The following is a 21,075-nucleotide window of genomic DNA, read 5'->3' as shown; positions in this document are numbered from 1 at the left end:
ATACTATCAGTAGCACCTCCTGGCTATTGCAAGAATCACATGTGATAATATAGGGTCTCCCAAAAGATTGTATACGTAAAGCACTTTGCAAACTTCAAACTGCGATACAAATGTCAGCTGTAAAAGAATTACCCACCTGTTGATTATATTTGGAAGAGTAACATAAAATCTCCACATACAAAGTTATATTTTCTCCTAGGCAAAAACTCAGTCACATAACATAGAAGCCAGAGGTGAGGGTATCTGAATGTCTTTTATTATTTTTTTTTCACATTTATCCTATTTGTGGTTAAACACAACTTCATCTGACAGTTTTAAAACCATTCTCGTAAATAAGAAAAAAGAGCAGCATTGGCCGAAATGAAAAGGACACGATGTAGAAGAGTAAAAAAAAAAAAGTCATCTCTTAAGAAGAGTATTTTGAACAAGCAAACAGAAGACAGTCTCCTGGGAATGCTTACACACTCAACAGGACAAAAAAGGGGGAAAGAAACTTTACGACAGGGTCCAAAATAAAACAGCAACAGCAGCAAGGATGCAAAGTGCAGGTGTGCCTAGGTTTCATCTCCACAAACCATTTGGGAAATTGATGTAGCCAACTAGTCTTTAGATAAAGTGACGCGCTCTATTTGGAAACAAACATTCAGTTACAGATCTTTCAGGTTTTCTATTTTGTTTCAGGTTACGTTATATCTACTTTACAGTGACTTTACCTGGAACAAAGGATGTATGCAATACATGGTTGGTTATGAGTCCTTACATCTACAGAAGAGACCATACCTAAGTGGTAATGATTATGTCATTGTTTTCTTTTAGCAATGAACAATGAGAAGCTGCAATCTCTGCTCTCAGAAGTCCCAATACCCTTTTTTCTTTTGGCTAGAACACAAAACAAGCAAATCCCCAAATCAAACCCTGTCTCATCTTTATCACTTTCAGTGAATGGATTTGTTTCCTCCATCCCCGCAAAATGACCAAATAGCCAGTTTGACCATTTCCTCATAAGTGACAGGTGGTTTGCTTGAATTAGTTATTCTAGGATTTGTTTCATCCTTCCCTTCCCATCCCAATGCTTTATTCCTTTGGGGAAGGGAAGCCAGCAGAGCTTGGGAGCAGGGTGTTTACAAGTGGTGCTCTAGGAAACAGATCTGATGTTGTAAACTCTATTTAAAAGGCATCCCACAGGGATGTGATAGGAGACTGAGAGGGATAATCCAGCTGATGGTGCCTTTCCATTTATGATCACTCTGTTCACTGATATTTCCTTCTTTTTACAGGTCAGATTTTAATTAAAAAAAAATACACAAATATCTGCCACTTGGTTTAGAGTGTAAAAACTGAGAACTACTTTTACTGTGTTTATAGTTCAACAGTAGTAAGGTTAATAAGAATAACACATACATTTCACTGACAGTTTCATCTTTTTGGAATTTCACGGAATAAAACTTCATTTTGGTGGGGTTTTTTCCCCTATTCTCACCAAAATGGAGTCCTGTACCTAACTGGAGATACTTAAATATTTCTTTGACAATTTTCATTCTACTATATTATGAAAATACCAGGCTTCAAGCAAGGTACTAATAAATACTTAATTAAAAACAAATAAACAAAATCCCTGAACTCCAACACAAAACTTAAAAAACCCTTCCCTCCCCACCCTATCCCACATCCCCTATAAAGGCCTCAACATCACCCTGACATGGCAGAGATTTCATAGTCACTGGCCGAGGTGATGGGCTTCCCCATCATCCGGATGTTCTTGGCATTGGTTATTCTGGCCATCATGCACACTGGCTTGTCAAAGTATTTCACCAGGGCAGGCTCAGTTAAGAGGGAAGCCAAAAACTGCTCAAAGGTGATGGCCCAGTCCCTGTCTAGGCTGTTGCTCCGAGGAAGGGCTGTGGTGCCTCGGCCACTGCGTACCAGGACGGTGTCGTCCCCAATGTCCTCACAGTGCAGCTTGTCCTCCTCATGGGAGCCTGCGCTCAGCACCGAGTAAGATGACATGGAGCTGTCGTCCTTCGTGTCGTCATCAGAGATGAGCATGGAGGACCCAGCCCCATTATCTCGGGGGGAAGAATCTTCCAGCTTAATGTCCTCCATTTGCCCACCTAGGGGACCCTCTGAAGGCTCCTCACTGTCCATCACCAAGCTGGTGGGGAGCAGCTCACTTGGTTCCACACAGTAGGACTGGCTGGGTCCTTTCTTGGGGAACAGCATGCTCTGGATGCCCTGGGCACAGGGGTGACTGCTGCCTCCACCCTCATTCTCTTTGGCTGGCTGGGTGATAAAGAGTTTGCCCACTTCTCCAATCTCCAGTAGCAGGCTGGTCACTGCGGCTGTGGCATGGTACAACTCCTGCTCGTTTGGGTCCTCACTAAACATGTTGTACATTGTCTTACATAGTTCAATAAACTGACCCTGGGGACAAAACAGGAGACATTTTATCATTGTCATAGGAAGGTACATACAGTGGTTTGACCTGGGAAGAGAAAGCCATTAAAAATAATCTCCCCTAGAAGATGTGCCTGGAAGGGCACTCAAAATCACAAAAGCTTTCTTTTTAACTTATTGTAATATGACATAGCCATAGGAGAAAGATTCTTAAGCTGTTTTGTGATTCATCTGGTAGGGATGAGCTGGAATATAGATCCAGTTGTAAATAGCATTGATGGAGGCCCTGCCTACATCAGTGAAATCACAGATCCATTTGTATCAGGGTCAACAAGAGTGGAAGAAATTGTGAGTGAAAGGTAAAACAAGATTGTAAGACAGGTGCCCACTGATTCTAATACAGCCTGTGTTTTGGGTGACAGAGGAAAAAATCATGTAAGAGCCATGTCACAAAAACCCAGGCAAGCACACTGATGCAGTATTGATGCAACCAAAAAGTGGGGCAAGAAAAGTGACTAAATGGTCCATACTCTTTGGTCATGTTATGGTCATAAATGGTCATACTCTAGGACCTTGCAATCCTAGTCAATCTGTCAAGGATATCAAAGACAGAAACAAAGGTCCATTGTATATTGAAATATTCACAGCAGCATTCTTTGCACAGCCAAAGGCACTTTTTGGGTGGTAGTTGTCTATACACCACACAATTAACAAGAATTAATTTTTTTCTCCCTCCTTTTTCATGAACAGCCAAAAAAAAAAGAAAAAAAAAGCACAGAGGGTAGCCAAATAGCAAATAAGCATAGTAAAGCAAAGCAAAGCAAAAATCCCACATTTTCCATGTCCAAAAATGTACATCTCATTCTATTCCTTGAATCTATCACCTCTGTCAGGATGTGGGCAGCCTGCTTCATTCTCAGCCCTCTGGAATCATGGTATATCCTAACCAATTCTAGTCTGGGTATTCCCACTGCAAATTTATGAACTCTAGCCACACTGGGCCCTCATAGCCACAAGGCCGTCCTTCTCCTCTGACCGACTCTCAGTTGCATTCCTCATTTATCCTCTGTTTGGAATTAGAGGACGTTCCAAATTCTTTTTAATCTTCTAGAGGTTCCCACATCAAACTCCTTGCTCTCAGCAGAGGACCCTGCCTTATACTTAGAGACCCTTCACCCCAGACTACGTCTTGTTCACTGTTCTATATCTCACAACCCCTTGGCAATATCTGTCCTCCTTTGCTCCGGATTCTGGTGTAGAGACCATTCTCTTCCACGTCTGCTCTCTCTACACATTCCCTCCTATCACCTCCAGCAGCATGGTGTTTAATTATTCCCTCTTTACATTATTTCCCCAATCTTAAAAAGACCCTTCACTTAAATCTATGATCCCTCAAGTTATAGTTCTAAATCTTTCCTCCATTTATTGGTAAAATTCATAGAAAAAGTCATCTACATTCACTGAATTCACTTACTCACTGAATTCCTCATATTTAATTACCTTCTCCTATAGGAATGTCACTCTATTACATTCAGGTACCAGAGGTTAATCAGCTATTCCCCAAATGATAGATGACCATTTTGTTTCTAGATCTTTCCCACCTAAAGAATGCTACTGTGAATATTTTGATATACTATGGACCTTTGTTTTCTGTCTTTGACTTCTTTGACATATATACTATGTCAAAGGCTATGGAAAGTTTAATCACTTTTCTTGCATCATGGTTGGACCGTTTTTTGGTTACATCAACACTGAAACATGATCAATATCCATCAACATCAGTGTGCTTCCCTGGGTTTTTGCAACACTGCTCTTTCATTGTTTCTCCTCCTACATCCGACTCCCTAACCACTAGCATCCTCTAGAGCTCTGACCTGGATCCTTTTCTTCTCTCTCTGTGTTCTATCCTTTAGCAAACTCATTAGCTCACATAGGTGCAACTATCATCTCTATGCAATAACACCCAGATCTAAATATCCATACCACTGTCTATTGAACATCCCTACTGGATATCTCAGAGGCATTTCAAAGCCTTTTGTCAAAATAGGATTCATTATCTTTTCCCTTAAGCCCACTCATCTCTCTAATTTCTTTGTTTTTCTGTGTAGGCTGCCATCATCCTTCCAGTCACTCTGCTTAACAATCTTGATGTCATCCCCAACTCTTCCTTCTGTCACCCATCGCATCCAATCAGTTGCTATGTCTTGTCAATTTTACTTCCAAAATATCTCTTGCATCTGTCTTTTTCCCTCTGCTCCTATGGCCAGCACCCTAATTCAAGCCTTCATCATCTCTCTTGGACTACGACAGTAGCCTCCTAACTAGTCTTGCTGTATCCAGCCTTTCCCTTTTCCATATACCTGATACTGCTAAATTAGAGTTCTGATCATATCACTCTCCTGGCTTTTAACTATCTCTTGAGATTGAGATCAATGGAAACTTATAATTCCCCATCTCCTATGTTCATGTCTTTGCATAGGCTTTCCCTGATGGCTGCAATATATTCCCATCTCATCCGTGCCTCTCAGAATCCTTAGCTTCTTTCAAAGCTCAGTTCAAATGCCATCTACTTATCCATATTGCCCCAGTTGCTAGTATTTTCTCTGCGCTCCCATTATCACCACAAAAATTACTATTTATGAAGATAGGAATCGAGAGTAGACCTGTGAGTTCATTGGTTTAGCCAACTTCCAGGTGAGGAAATACCCTCTACCAATGCAGGTAGGCATATTCTCTGCAACGTACAGTCTCAGAGAATTGCCTATGGCACTGAGGTCAAATAGCGTGTGTCAGAGGCAGGATTTAGAATAAGGTATTCCTAACTTCAGAACTACTATGTCCACTCCACTACTCTGACTCTTCCTTTGTGTGTATTCTGTATTTATATTTCTCTGTAAAGTTGGTTCCCTCCTTCTAAATATAACATAAGTTCCCAGCATCAGGGACTATATAATTTTTGTTTTTATATCCCCAGTAAGCAGCAGGCACTTAATAAGTATTTGTTGAATAATAATAACTAATAATAGCTAGCGCCTACTTTGTGCCAGGCATTGCATGAAGTGTTTTACAAATATTATCTCTTTAATCCTCCCAAGAACCTGGGGAGGTAGGTGCTATTATTATCCCCATTTTACAGATGAAGAAACTGAGGTAAACAGAAGTTAAGCAGAGGTATATAACCAAAATGCCCAGAGCTTTGCTTGAGTGCTCTAGACCAGTGGTGTCAAACTCAAACAGAAATTGATTTTTGCACCACATATTGATGGCACATATTTGATTATCTCTCCTCTGAACCATTGTGAAGATGGATATTGGTGGATTGTGCGGTTTATCTAACGATTATCCCTTGCTCTTGTCTTATGTCTAGCTCATCTTCTTTTTCCACTAATAGATTTCTTAGATCCCATTCTTTACACTATATTTCCTTTGCCATTGCTTGCCTGCTGCAGCCTGTTTTTACCTACCACTGCTCTCTTTGTCAGCATGGATCAAGAGAAAGGACACACCACTATCTTGGGTGCCCACATAAGCTCCTGACTTAGCCATAGGAAGGAGACCATGGTTATCTTAAAGGTTATGTTGGGATGATCAAATGAAATAATATTTGTAAAACACTTAGTACAGGCCTGACACACAGTAGGTGCATAATAAATGCTTCTTCTCGCTCCTGTTAGGAGACTATAAACTATAGCTGTGAGTCAAATACAACCTATCACCTGTTCTTGTATGGCTCATAAGCTAAGAATGGTTTTTACATTCTTCAATAAACAGGTGGTGGGCCAGATTTGGCCCTTGTGCTGCAGTTACTACCCCCTGTTATGGATTTCGTTATGGTCTAAGAGAAAAAAAAAGCACCCTGGGTGGAAAAGAGTGATAGTGTAAAGTCAGGTAGTTACCTGGTTCAATTTGGGCAGATCCTTTGAATTCTTTGACTTGGCTTTATTCTCTTGGGTCCACAATCTCAGGTAGTTACGATTGTCTTGGGAATTCACCTTCTTCCCTAAAATGAAAAGGTTGAGATATAAGGAGACAGTCTAATCAGTGGGTTATCAACAAGCAAAAAAAGGACATTTTAAAAATTAGTTTAATTTAATAATTAAATGCAGGTATGGAGAAAGGTGTACCTTTGTCGGACTTGAGACTCAGTGTAACAAACCCATCATCAGCATTTGGCTTGGTCCTGCTGTCCAGGCCAACTACTAGGAAGTGTTCAGAAGGACAAGAAGAGATTTTAGCAAATGTAAGATGTATCATTTAAAAAGCAAAGCAAAACACAATGCTCGACATTTATTGTAGGGCACCGGCAGAATTTGACTTCAAGTTCTCAAGTGAAGTATGTCTAAACCAGCACAGAACTAGAATGAAAAAGATGCTCTCTGACATTGCAAAGCCTGGGCTACACTCACACACAGCTTAGACCCCCTTGTAACAAAGAAAAACTGGTAAGCAAAAACAACCAATTGAATGACAGTGTGTAACAGTGTATGCATCATTCTGCCTGTCGTACCCCATCTCTCTACCGAGAGGAAAAGCGGGATTCATTTTCTTTTATTGTTCTTCTGCTTCTACTTATATTTCGCTCTTTTAAGCACTTTTTCAAAAGTTCCTTTTACAGTTTTGAAAACAGCTAGTATATCTTCACTTTATATCTATAATGTTGGTTTTCTTCCAGAGGCTATGGAATGTCACCTGTTTAAAGAAATAAGGTGCCAGAGTTTGCCACATCTAGAAGAAGGGCAAAAGAAAGGATAAGAAAATGTAGTATTATTTTTGTAGTAGTATGAAATAGAATTGTAATTTTGAGTCGGAAAAGACTTCGCGTTATTTTGTAGATGAAGAAACCCTAAGCCTAAAGAAGGAAAGGGAATTTAGGGACCTGGGTCACAAAGGGACAATCCCAAGGCTTAGCCAAGAACTAAACTCGGGTTTCCCAACTCAGATCCACTGCTGTTACTACTGAACTCTCTATTTTCCCCTGCATTTACATGTGTTACTGGAATTCCTGTAGGTTTAGAATATGCTATTTCAGAATTGGGACTTTTTAGGATTCACCTATAGCTTTGTAGAATTTCATAGGGAAATTGCTGTTTTAAGACAAAGATGAGAAATAAAAGTCCTTGGCAGGGGTGTAACAGTCAGTCCTCTTTCCCCAGGGTTACCCCCAACCCCTTAAAAAAACTCCAGGTACCTGAGCTTGTTTATGCAATGTACTAAATTAAATCCCATCATGATATTTTAAGTTAGGATCCTATAATTGGAATCAGAGGACCTATATTGAAATCTCAGCCCAAGGACTTATTCTTTGTGCCTCAGTTTCCTTATCTGTAAAACACTGAGCTAGGACAGGATGACCTCTCGGGTCCCCTTCAGCTTTAAATCTATGACAGTCCTATGATACCAACATGTTCCTGTGGGTGAGTTATTTCACTCTCACAAAGGATGTGTAAAATGCGCATATTATTACAGATGAGGAAACAGGTTACATAGCTAGTAAGTGTTTGAGACTGGATTTAAACTCAGGTCTTCCTAATTCCAGATCAGCTTCTATTTAGTTGCTTTGATAGATCTGGAAACTCTGTTTTCTGTGATGCTGTATTCCTGAAAGAAGGCCAGAAAACATCCTCACTAATAAAAACACCTACCATGTGTGCACTCAGGAGTGATGTCTTCAAAAAAGTACTGAGTGGCTTCGAAAGCAGAATCTGGCTCTTCTTGATCAGGGGATGGCTCTAGGGAGGGAAGAGCGTGGTTACTCAAAAAAGAATGGGTTTTAAGATGGATCTCATCTCAAAAAGACCTGTGAAGAGCCCAGTTGGGAAAACTAGCAGAAGTGACTTAGATGGAGACACCTGACACCCTGGGACTTACGACATGAAACCACTCACTTTGTATGATCTCCCATTGGGATTAAGTTCCTAAGAAGATCAACACAAGGGTCCCCTTGCACTGGGGATCAAATGAGGAGAAGAACGCAATATGTTGGGAGTAGATGTGGCCAGCACAAAACTGAGGGCCAAAGTTCTCTGCTATATCAAGGAGTTGTGATGATAATTTACAGTATTGTGTCTAATGGCTTTCCCTTCCAGAATTACCCTTCCTGGCTAACGCAGTGTTATTATGTTGCAGAAAGGCCCTAATGGAGCTGACAACTGCTACCATTAACCCCCCAGTCATGCCCAAATCTGCTTGGATTTGGTCCAGAGGCTGAGATTACACCGACAAAAAGTGATCCTTGTGGAGAGCTGGAAAAAAAAAAAAAGAAAGGACACTGGAGCCAGGCACATAGTTTGACTGTGTGTCTCCCTCGTCACTGAGTGAATGCTGAAACTGGACTTTTGACTTTGGGCATATGAAATGGGCAGCTGCTGGAATTACTGTCAGCAGGAAATCATAGGGCTGCTGTACTGAAACTCCCTGGGATGGACGGATGGATGGGTTTTGCTAATTACATTTCCTAAAAAAAGTATGTAATCTCAGACAAGCAGTCAAAAAGGCAAACTGGTTTGTTGCTACAGCTGTGCAAATGTTCAGTGAAGAATGAAAACCACATTTGCAGCAGATGAGACTCTCTGTAGGAGAGCCTTGCAGTGTGAGCCAAGAGAATCTGTGCTGTCCTCCTCTCCCACCAAACCTCCCTTTTAAAGATTCACCTTCTAACCTCATTAAACTGCTCGATAGGCTCTATGTCTCAGGGTGCCATGATTTATCACAAAAGAAATGCCTACATACCATGGGGAACATTAGCCACATATGCATTTGTAGGAAGTTTTTTTCATAACTTTTTTCACAAAGTGTCCCTCCTTCTATCCCTACAACCACACCTCATGCAACTGGATACCTGGTGGTTGGCTATACTAAGAAAGACACCCTTGCAAGATACAGCTTCCTCACTGATGCTAGATATTTTATCATTACCAATTATTTATGCTATTTTCTGCCTTCTGCTTGTTCATCCTCTTTGAAAGTATGAATTTTCCTTTGGAAGATCTGTAAATCAACTTCCTAATACTATAGTATGAGGATTTTTTAAATTAAACAAACAAACAAACAAACAAACACTGACTGGACATTTGTGGGAGAAAGAACCACTGAAAATGGTCAAAAAGAACATAGACTATGACAAGTGCCCCGTCTCCATCCTCATTCATTTCATAGACATTTTTTTCATTTGACAACTATTCCTTCATTTATTCTCCATTGCTGTAAGAAAATAAATAAAAATCAGAAATCTGGAGCTGGAAGATAAGAGTCAGAATGGCCCTTAAAAGAGAAAGAAAAAGACCTCTCTTCCTGAATTCGTCAACCCCATCCCTTAAAGGTGTAGAAGGGGTGTTTATTCTGCCTAAGGACCTTTTTTTTGAGCTCCGAGGAACAGAATGAAGATGGAGGTCCCTCAAGACTTTTTTTCTTTTTTTTTTTGCCAACGAGAGAAAATAGCACAGTCTTTCTAGCAGATTTTCTCCTGTCAGTTAGGTTCAACCTAAAGTTTCCTCTTAAATTCACATCTTTCTGGAGCTCCTGCCTAATCCACTACCTTTGTAGGCCCCTTCCCCCAAGCTCTGAGGCTGATCTGGGCAGTTCACTTACCAGGCAAGACATGCATTTTGTAGAGTAGCTTAAGTTTCTCTGTGAGGTCGCCATGACAGGCTGCACCTAAAAAGAGCAAATGTTACCATCAGCCACAAAGCCACAGAGCTCTCCTTTTCTGCTGTTCAGATGCTTAGTCATTGTCAACTCTTGTGACCTGTTTGGGGTTTTCTTGGCAAAGGTACTGAAGTGGTTTGCGATTTACTTCTTCACTTATTTTACAGATTAGGAAACTGAGGCAAACAGGGTGAAGTGATTTGCCCAGGGTTACAACAGCTACTAAGGGTCTGACATTGGATTTCAACACAGGTCTTCCTGACTCTAGGTCAGGCTCTATCCTGTGCCATCTGGCTACTCTAGAGCTCTCCTGCCCAGAATATCCCCCCCCCCCACCACCAATGTAGCTAGCATTTAGTGTGAACCTGCACAACATATGGCCCGTGGGCAGTTTTACACCCTCTACATTTTTTGTGGGCCACCCAAAATCCTTTCACAGGCTGCAAATGGCAGCCTGCGGGCTGAATGTTGTGCAGGTTTGATAGAGTGCCTACTATGTGCTAGGCACTGTATTAAGTCCTTTACAAATAGTTGCATTTAATCCTTACAGCAACACTAGGAGATGGATGCTATTATTATCCCCATTTTACAGATGAGGAAACTAAGGCAAACAGGGTGAAGTGACTCGCCCGGGGTCACACAGTAAGTATCTGAGGCAGGATTTGAATTCAGGTCTTCCTAATTCCTGAGGCCTGGATGTATCTACTTCATGGTGCTGAACTATTCCATATTCCTCAAGGCACCCTCATGGAACATGGCTGAGGGAAATTCTAATTCTGATTAGGGAATGTTTGGACATAACTTTCTATTGGGAAATGTATCCCAAATACATTCGATCATTTGTTTAAAAACAACAACAAAAAAAAGAAAAACAAAACAAAACAAAAAAACTCCACCAGACTTTCACCAAAAATAATTTCTAAATAACAAAGAAGGACTTGTTTCTCTCCTATTTCAATGGCAAATCTAAATTATTCTTCTCCACAATGCTTATTATTCACTTAATAAGACAAGGTGGTCTGATTCTAGACTCCTAGTTGGTAGAGAATTCTAACATTTAAAATCACATGGAAGGGTCTGCCCTTGTGATAACTAAATCCCATGAATTTTTTTCTTTTTTTTTTCTAAACAGGAAGTACTGTCAACTAAGTCTTCCATATCCTGTCTTTGGAAAATTGATTTAAAAAAAAATAGACTTCTACCTTTTTGGTTTTAGCTCCAATGTTCCATCTTATTAGATAAACCTGAACCTTAATTCTATTAAGCATTGGATTGGCTGTGCTCAGTTCTGTGATCAACAAATGACAAATAGGCCTTTTTTGTCTTCGTCCAAGTTGTTGATTAAAATGTTCACTAGGACAGTTACAAGGACAAGGTCCTTTTATGTGACATTAAAATTTCCCTCCAGGCTGACAGACAACTCTTTGTCCACGCTTTCTGGGTTACTCGTTCTACTGGCTGTAAATAGACATTACAAATCTCTTTCCCATCTTATCCACAAGCATTACCATGGGAAATTTGCTAAATGCCTTACTGAAATCAAAATACATTTTGTCTCTGGCCTTCCTTCATCTATCAATATCAATAACTATTGAAAAAAGGAAAATGTATTTGCTTGATGTGACCTTCTTGGTAAACCCATGCTGGCTCGCTACAATCACTGCTTTCTTTTTAAAGGGCTCACAATTTAATAACCCGTTATACACTTATGATAGAGATAAAATGACATGATTGCTGTGATTTCCATACTCTACCTACCTATCAGGAGGGAATTTGCCCATCTCTAGTTTTCTCACGTCTCCTGTTCTAGAAGAATTGCCCAAGATGACAGATAAGAATTCTACCCATAGCTGTCTGCAAGTACCTTATGTATCTTGGAATGAAATTTCGTATGCTGAGACCTGAACTCATTTAAAAGGACAACTTGTTCTTTTATTATATTCTTACTCGTCTTTGCATCAATTGCCTTAAAGATGATTGTTCGGTCCTTTCTGTCTAAAGATGTTCTCTTGGGTAGAAAAGATGGAAACAGAATAGGAATTATGTAGTTCTGCATCTTTTTGTCATCTGTTAACTTATAATTTAAATTATAGGTTAAATATTTAAATTATTTACACACATAGATAAAACTGCTGTAATAGGCTTGGACACCTTACAGATGGGTTACTTCTCAATTCTTTAAAGCTGCCCTTCTCAGCTAATGAAGGGTTCTGTACCCATGGAGCTGACTACTACTCAGGTTACCCGAAATCATGCCATAATTTGTCCGTACTTAGTCCAGAGACAAATTCTCGGAAGTTAATCAAAGAGTCTCCATTTTCATCCAGTAACTGGAATAAGCGAGAAGCCATCACGTCAGAGTGAGTCCCACAGGCCCATGGGAAGAGCAGGGTGAACATCCCTTTGAACTGCTCAAAATCAATACGGTATTGTTCCAGGTAAGGCAGGCTGGGGTCATGGCGGTCCAGGGCATTGCTGTTTCCACCCCAGTAGCAGCTGGTGAGATGTTCTGCCTGGTAGGAGGGGAGGTGGGAGAGAACAGAATTTATACACAGATCATAACGGCACTGCCATTTCCATCAATACAGCAATCTTGTAAAATAAGTGATTTTACTGCAAACCAGAGGGGGGAAAGGGATGGAGGGGGCTCATTACTTCCTCTCCATCTCCACCACCTTGTTTTTTGGGTCTACCCTTTCACTCCAGGCCATCATGCCCATGCATATTTAATCTGAGTGACCTAGGACAATTAAGGTCAGAAAGAAAAGAAAAATGGAGGTGGGGTGGGAATAAAATATTAATTTGAAAAATGTCAAAAATGTCAACTTGAAGATATGCCCCCAAATAACAACTTCATAACAATCCTATAGAGTACATGGTGCAATTATTATCATGCCTGTTTTTAAGATGCAGAAATTGAGGTTGAGTGGTTAAATGACTTGCCCATAACACACACACACACACACACACACACACACACACACATTGAATCTAGATCTCAGATCCATGTCCATGGATCTCTACATTAAAAAAAAAATTCCTGGACACTTTTAATCCTCCAATCTCATGTAACTGCACGTGGCCTTTTGGGAGAATTTAGTGGCACTCACCACTCAAAGGGAATAGAATCTAATCTTATCAAAAACTTCCATTTTTCTCTCCTGTCACATTAAGTAGTTTATCTATTGAGAGCACTGAATGTGACTTATTACAAATGTTATTCAGTTGTTTCAATCATATCCAACTCTTTGTAATCCCATTTGGGGTTTTCTTGGCAAAGATATTGGAGTGGTTTGACGTTTCCTTCTCCAGCTCATTTGACAGATGAGGAAACTGAGGCAAGCAGGGTTAGATGACTTTCCTCGGGTTACTCAGTGTCTGAGGCCAGACTGACTTTAGGTAAAATATTTAATGTCTTTACGCCTTACTTTACTCATCTATTAAATAAGGAGCTTTAACTAGATGACCTCTACAGACTCTTCCAGCTTGATGATAAGTAAGCGCCCCTCCCCCCCTTTTAAAAGCACGTTCAAATAGTTTATTCTTGTCAGGGAACACTGCAGAAACTTAAGAAAGAAGTAAAAAAGCCTTAGCATGTGATTAATTGCCACTGCCAAATGAGCACCTCCTATTGCAGAGCGCCGAATAAAAGCTATATTCGAGCACACTGAATTTTCATGTAAGGAGCAGTATAGCAGCAGAGGTTTAGATCTGCAAGGAAGGCCATCTAATCCGATCTTCTCACTTTACAGATAAGGAAACCGACTCTCCTAAGGTCACAAAGTAGTAAAAGCAGAATTTGAACCCACATCCTATGCATCCAAGAAGAATACTTTTCACACTATATCACATTCAAATCTTGGTTCTTTGACATCATACCCAACGTCTCTTTTAAAACACCATGCTGTCTCGGTAGGACAGAATCCTGGCATGGCATGTTCACTCTTTTCACCATCTCTAGAGAATACATAGGGCTACTTCTTGTTTTAAACTTCTTTGATCTGCTGATGCCTGGGACAGCTTATCAATAAGTTCTCTTCTCTATGGATAGAACTCCCAATGGAGTCAATTAGTAAGCTCAGAACAGATGAAAGTGGCCACTGAATTACAAAGCGTGAAGAAAATTCCTATCCATCCTAAAAGACTTCTTAACAGAAATCATATTTTAACTTGAATGTCTATCTAAAATGGGAGAAATGAGAAAAAGGAGGAAAAAAAATCAGTGAATTGTTATCAATATTTCTTTATTCTTTTCACCAATGAGAAAGATTAGGGAGGAACGAATTATCAAATCCACAGAATCGAAATTTAATCAAGCAGGCATTTCCGTCTTTAATGCAACATTCTTATTTATTTATAAAACTGTATTTTATTTCCCATTAAGGGCGTTATTTAGGAAATATACATTGATAAAACTTTATTCTAAGTTTAAATGTCATTGTGACTGCTCTAAGTTTGGTAGGTTAATGCTCCCTTCTTTTATTGGCCCTAAACTACAATTAAGAGTATTTTGTGCAATGAAAGAGAACAGGGGATATCAAAATCATCTAGTTAGAAGGGTGACCCAATTTTTTTTTGTCTTAAACAATACGCTTTTGAATTCTCAGTGATGCCTTAGTCTTGTGTGGTAAGCTGTATTGAGGCATCACTGCTACCTCGATAAATACAAGTTACCACGATTGCTACTGCGATTATATTATCCTTAGGAGGCACTGCTACAGCTAGAATATTTCCCCAACAAATTCGAATTCATCTGAATGTTTTTTTTCCCATTGCATGCCCATGAACTTCACTTATAGCTTACTTTGAAAAGAGCATAAAGTTCTTCCAGCTCATCGATTGTAAATGATGTTTCAGTCACTATTGTCCGAACCTTTGAAAAATGGAAGAAGAAAGGTTAGATAGAGGCAGAGAAGGTTTACGAAGTGCTTTGAATGATCCCAAGCTCTTTGCTGTCACAAAAGCCCACCTTATATCAGCCCACTGATATTTTCCCAGTGAAGAAAACACAGATGCAAGTCAGGAAGAATTAGTACTGTAGATGATCCAAAAGGCATGTGAATGTTATGACTTAAGTAATATTACAATGATGACTTGTGCATGAGAAAGACCATATGAGATATCCTATCAAGGACATAAATGACTAAGAAAGGAGGAGGTGGGCTGGTCATGCAGTGACAAGGATGGATAAGAGATGGAGATCCAAAGTGATAGGTTGGCCATCTGCAAACTATGAAAAGAACCTGAGGAAGGCTTCGGGTATATGGGGATAGATGCTTTGTTGTGAGCTTACAAAAAGACATGGATGAGAAGCTCACAGTATGAGAAAGGAGTGAAGGAAATCCCTGCCGTGATGAGGTCATGGATCACAGGATCATAAAAAGCTCAAGGAGATCTTCCATAAAAAACCCCTCATTGATAGTGCAGTGAATACAGCACTGGACCTGGAGTCAGGAAGACCCAGGTTCAAATGTAGCCTCAGTAAATTATTAACTGCGTGGTTCTAGGCAAGTCACTTAACCCTGCTTGCCTCAGTTTCCTCATCTGTCAAATAAACTGGAGAAGGAAATGTCAAACCACTCCAGCATCTTTGCCAAGAAAACCCCAAATGGGGTCACAAAGAGTCAGACATGACGGAAATGACTGAATAATAACCTTTTTTTTTTTTCGGATGAAAGCCCACAGAGGCTAAGTGAACTGTCCAGTGATAGAAGCAAAATTTGCACCCAGTTCTTCTGATCTCTATCCAGCATTGTTTCTACTACACCATACCAAAAGTATAGGATAGGAGAGAATTGAGGGGGCCAGAGAAAGGAATTTAGATGGGGGGCAGGAGATGTTGTTTTATGAAGGACTTACCACATTACGCTTAGTAGTATCTTCAAGAGTCTGAATGACCTTTAGCCTCTGTTTAAATCTCATCTGCTCAATCAAGTCAGCTCGGATAGTTCCAAATTTCTGGAAAGGAAAACCCAGGATTTCTGAAGATTTTGTCTAGAACTTGACAAAAGTCTTTCCCTAGAAAAATCAGTGAAGCAATCCTTATGGCAGTTCGAAGCTTAGCTGAAGTGCTTTAGTGCAGCAGGCCTATCCTGACCCCATCTGTCTAGGGGCACACTTATTTATGAACGCGTTATTCTCCTTTCCTTGCCCCAGAACATAATCCTTGAAGGGAATGAGTATTGCGATAGTTTTTTGTTGTTGTTGTTGTTTTGTGTTGTCAGTACTCAAGGACTTGTTTGGCAAATAATAACAATAATAATAACAACAATGATAGTTAGCATTGATATAGCATTTTAAGATTTACAAAATTATTTTTAAAATATTAACTCATGGGGCAGCTAGGTGGCGCAGTGGATAGAGCACTGGCCCTGGATTCAGGAGGACCCGAGTTCAAATCCGGCCTCAGACACATAACACTTAGTTAGCTGTGTGACCCTGGGCAAGTCACTTACCTCAATGCCTAACCAAAAAAAAAAAAAAGAAAAAAAAAGAAAAAGAAAGAAAATATTAACTCATTTGATTCTGGCAATAACCCTGAGATGGAGAGTCTATTATTAATTCCCATTTATAGTTGACAACACTGAGGCAGACAGAGCATAAGTGCTCTATCCATTGTACCACTTAGCTTAGAGATTGGTTGATTTCAGAAGTAACATGTGGTGAACATTCCAAGATTTGTTCTTACTTTTTAAATTGCTATTTAATGATTAGAAGTTTTGTAGAACTTATTTGACCCTGCTTTCATAGTGGAGGGGAGGAGGGGAAGGGAGATGGCATGGGAATTTCTTGACATAAATTCATTCCTAGTTTGTAATTATATAAAAAAAAGCTAAAGGCAATATTTCCCATAGTTCAAGCTAAGTGGTGCAGTGGATGGAGCACCAGGCCTGCAGTCAGAAAGAACTAAGTTCAAATCCAGTCTCAGATACTTGCCCAGATGACCCTGGGCAAGTCACTTAATCCTATTTGCCTCATTTTCCTCATTTGTCAAATGAGCTGGAGAAGGAAATGGCAAACCACTCCAGTATCTTTGCCAAGAAAACTCTAAATGGGGTCATGAAGAGTCAGAAATGACTGAATAACAACAAACAGCTTCATGAAGGGAAGGGTTGTGTTGTCTTGCCCATTGCCTCGCACAATTCTTTTTACACACTAGGGGATGTATGTTAAATGTCCAAGAAGCCTTCAAGTCTTAGGCAACCAAAAGGAAGGGCCGAGAAAGAAATCTAGCACTCTGATGCTTACGTGTGTCGATTATCACAGGTCTGCCAATGAAGAGGTCAGTAATAAGGCATCATGAATGCCTGGTTTTAGAAAAGGAAGAAAGTCATGCTGAAGTTGGGAAATTGCGGGAAACTACAGTAAATTCTTCTCCTCAGTCCCCCTCTCCAGGTCAAGATGAAGAGATCCAAAGTTGTCTTTCCTCTTAGCAGCACCAAGCCCTTCCTTTAGACGACAAAGCTCCAGCTTCCCCACTAGCGAGAGTTCCAACCTGAGTATGGTTTCTTGCCAAGGAATGAACAGGGCTTCCCTGTACCCGAAGGCAAAATCATTTGCACTAAATGTGACTTTCTTTTTGCAAAACTCGAGATTTTTCACCCACGCCCTTCTGTGCTACTGAAAATGAAATGCTTCTTAATAATATGTAACAAGATCTTTACTTGTTTTGCCTTGTACAAGTCTGCTATTTTCTCAAAGTAAAAAATAGTCCATTTATTTCTAAAATATCTTAAAAAAAGCAACCCACAAATCCCCATAACATGCTTCAAAGAAGCAATTCACACAGAAAAGAGCTGCTTTTGAATAGGGTATGATGTGACTATATGGTGAAGAACAAGATTCTTCCTAAAGAGGAGTTGTCTTGGCCCAGAGGAAGATAATTTCTAAGGTTGATTAGATATTGATGGAGGAGGTTACACAAAGTGTTATATAAGCAACTTTCTTCTGAAGTTTCTATCTGGCCACATTTACTATATAGAATCAGCTCAATCAGATGAGACTGAAATGTCTGATATATCTTATTTACAGCTGCACATCCCGAAGGAAGCGGAATGGGCTTCTCTGGGTGTCAGCTGAAGAGAAGGGGAAAAGGGAGGGTATGGGCAGATTTTGGCCAGGGTATTTTAACACTAGAAGGATCAGGAACATCAACTGATTCAAGAATTTTTGAATGATTTAAAGAAAATTTTGAATAATTTTATTATAATTTACTATAATTTCTTCTACCTTTGGAAATGCTCATTAAATATAAACAATTATAAGCAGATATAATTTTACTTTGAAAAAAACCATCTTAATCCTACTAGCACTATTTTCTTTCCCTCATGGGCTAAAAAAACAACCACCCATCATTTGATGGAGCTTTGTGCCTTGTGGTATTAAATTCTGGTTCTTCTAGGTTAGTAGACCCATGTAATGAAAAGAGAGTTGGTATATTTCAGATTGAAAGGTAATGATAAAGGATGTACATTCAGAGCTAGTGATAAGTGTGGGGTAAGGAAGAGCATACAATGTTCCTTGCACTTAGCAGTTCACATAAGTACTCTGGTGATTCTCAACTCGTGTCTTGCTATTTGAAGATGACTTCTAAAGGAAAAATCAAGAGGAATGACATAATTTTCCTTTTGGAGGAACTTGGATGTATTAACATGCTAAAAATAGAGTGAACAAATTAGCTCAGTGTGTCCGGGAGCCAACATTTCCCAGGATTCACAAACCAGATGCGAGTGCCCAGAGATAACCCTTTTTCTCAGGACATCCAGAAATTCAATTCTCAGTGAAAGGAAATAATGTAATGTTATAAAAAATTTTTTGAAGTAAAAAGTCTTTGGGAGAAGCCAAAATCAAAGACATTCCTAAATTGGCTCATCCCTTAAATCGCTCATTCTTACTGAGAAGCAGTAAAGTATAATGAAAAATTAACTAAGCATGGGGCAGGTAGATGGTGCCAGGCCTGAAGTCAGGACCATTCATCTTCCTGAGTTCAAATTTGGTCTCATACATTTACTAGCTGTGTGACTCTGGACAAGTTTACTTAACTTTTAACACTATTTGCCTCAGTTTCCTCATCTGTAAAATGAGCTGGAGAAAGAAATGGCGAACCATTGCAGAATCTTTGCCTGGAAACTCCCAAATGGGGTCACAGAGAGTCACATATAACTGAAACAAAACGAACAACAGTACCAAAGTGTCTGAGCCCTAGGATCCAAATCCCAGCCCTCTCACTGTGTGAGATTGGGTAAATCACTGCACTGCTCTGGGCCTTAGGCTTAGCTTTTGTGAAATGATGGGTTTGGACTAAGGGCCTTTCTCCATCAAAATCAATGATCCTGTGCTTCATCTTTAACATCTCAATATTTACGCAATTCTTTCTGCCTTCACTTTTCCCCATTTGCTAACCTTGGTGATCTAGCAGGCAAATTTTCCTAACGGCAAGTAGTCCTGGGATGCTGCCAATTAAACATGCAGACTTTATTTCTTCCCATTAGCACCTACTAATCTGATAGTTTTCCATTGTTCAATTTTCATTTCTGAGGCTACGTAGTAACTTACTCATAAAAGGCAGCAGAGGAGAAAGAAGAAATTACTTCTTTTAGCTGGTACTAAAAAATCAAAATGTCCCATGGCTCAAATTCAATCAACCAGCCTGTCTTCATAAGGACACACACTTGATAAGCCAGCCTCAAGGTTCTCTCTCTGAGCTCCTCCAGTACCTGGCCAAGACAGTTAACACTTGCACGGGGAGCTGGGAGAGTTGTCTGCATTATCTTACTGCATGATCAGCTCGCTGACATCTGCCATAATTAAGAGGCTTCCCTGGATCAAAGAGCAATTCTTTAAAGTACAGATTCCCTCAAAGCTGGCTGTGGCAGAATGGATAGCATTAAATTTGAAATCAGAAAACGTGGGTTTCAATTCCAGTGTGCTGGAGGCAACCTTAAGTTACTTGTCCTCTCCAGGCCTTAGTTTCTCCTTTTGTAAATGGAAGAGGGGAGGTGGGAGTGGACAACTTGTCCCTTAAGGGTTCTTTCCAGGTCTAAATCTTCCAATGTTATAAAAAATTAAGGCTCATTCACATCTTAGTCTAAAATACTTCAGGGTTGTTTAAAAATTTTAACTTTTGGTTGCTTTGGCAGTCAGGGATGGAGTAGCTGAAGGAGGGAAAATTCATTCAAGTCACAAGGTAGGGGACTTTGGGCAGCCAGAAGGCAATAGGGTTAGGAGGATGCTTTCTCCATGTTAGCTGGATTCTCCTCAGGCTAGAAGCAGGGAAAAGAAAATGAAGAGAAAGGAGAAGAGGAGAAGAAGTAAGTATGCTTCAACTCTTTTCTCTTTGGGGAAGAAATCATTTCTATATACTATATGTGGGGAGATTTCCCTACTCAGTAACTTCTACCAGAAAGAAGGAGTTCTTAGGCTTCCCTCATTGCTGGGCTCCAGGTGTTAAAAGATCATAACTCAAGAACTGGGACAGACCTCAAAAAGCATCTACACCAACCCTTCCCTAATTTTACAGGGGAGGAAACTGAGGACCAGGGAGATTAAATTGACTTGCTCGAGGTCTTATAGGTACTGAGATAGATATGCCAGTTCATCAGAAAGTTCACATATCTTCCCACTGTTAGCAGAAAATTATTCTAGTTTGGGGAAGTTGGTGCTAGATGCATCTTTACTGTTTCCCCTTCTTTATCCAGGTACTCTTCTTAATGAGCTTATCATCTACATCATGTACCCCAGCTGTGAGAGTTCTCCAAGGTTCTTCCCAGGCCCATCTATCTTCTCTCTCTTTACACACTCTCTTGGTAAGCTCCCATGGGTTTAACTATCATTTTTATGCAGATATCATATATATACATCCATCCCCAATCTGTGTCCTGAGTTTCAGTCCTGCTTCACCAATTGCCTATTAGACATTTCAAACTAGATATTCCAGGGACATCTCAGACTCACCATGTGCAAAATAACTCATCATCTTCTTCCCAAAATCCTTCCCTCCTTTCCCTTTCTCAAAGTGTCAAAGGCACTCTCATCATT

The 21,075-nt window shown here is 40.0% G+C and overlaps 1 protein-coding gene across 1 annotated transcript in view; it reads right to left on the bottom strand.

Moving 5' to 3' along the window:
• Positions 1 to 234: 234 nt before the first annotated feature.
• Positions 235 to 21,075, bottom strand: part of TBC1D9 (TBC1 domain family member 9) — a 125,113-nt gene continuing 104,272 nt past the window's right edge. The window contains exons 14-21 of the mRNA XM_020989854.2: positions 15,898 to 15,996; positions 14,843 to 14,911; positions 12,311 to 12,551; positions 9,982 to 10,047; positions 8,037 to 8,123; positions 6,519 to 6,593; positions 6,291 to 6,394; positions 235 to 2,421 (exon numbers count right to left, since the gene is read on the bottom strand). Coding sequence (XP_020845513.1) covers positions 1,690 to 2,421; positions 6,291 to 6,394; positions 6,519 to 6,593; positions 8,037 to 8,123; positions 9,982 to 10,047; positions 12,311 to 12,551; positions 14,843 to 14,911; positions 15,898 to 15,996 — 1,473 coding nt within the window. The 3' untranslated portion in view covers positions 235 to 1,689. The remainder of the gene's footprint in view (positions 2,422 to 6,290; positions 6,395 to 6,518; positions 6,594 to 8,036; positions 8,124 to 9,981; positions 10,048 to 12,310; positions 12,552 to 14,842; positions 14,912 to 15,897; positions 15,997 to 21,075) is intronic.

The sequence above is a fragment of the Phascolarctos cinereus genome, unplaced genomic scaffold (assembly GCF_003287225.1).
Source record: "Phascolarctos cinereus isolate Bilbo 61053 unplaced genomic scaffold, phaCin_HiC Scaffold_9;HRSCAF=440, whole genome shotgun sequence".
Classification (NCBI taxonomy): domain Eukaryota; kingdom Metazoa; phylum Chordata; class Mammalia; order Diprotodontia; family Phascolarctidae; genus Phascolarctos; species Phascolarctos cinereus.
This window is presented reverse-complemented; position numbering and strand designations above follow the sequence as displayed.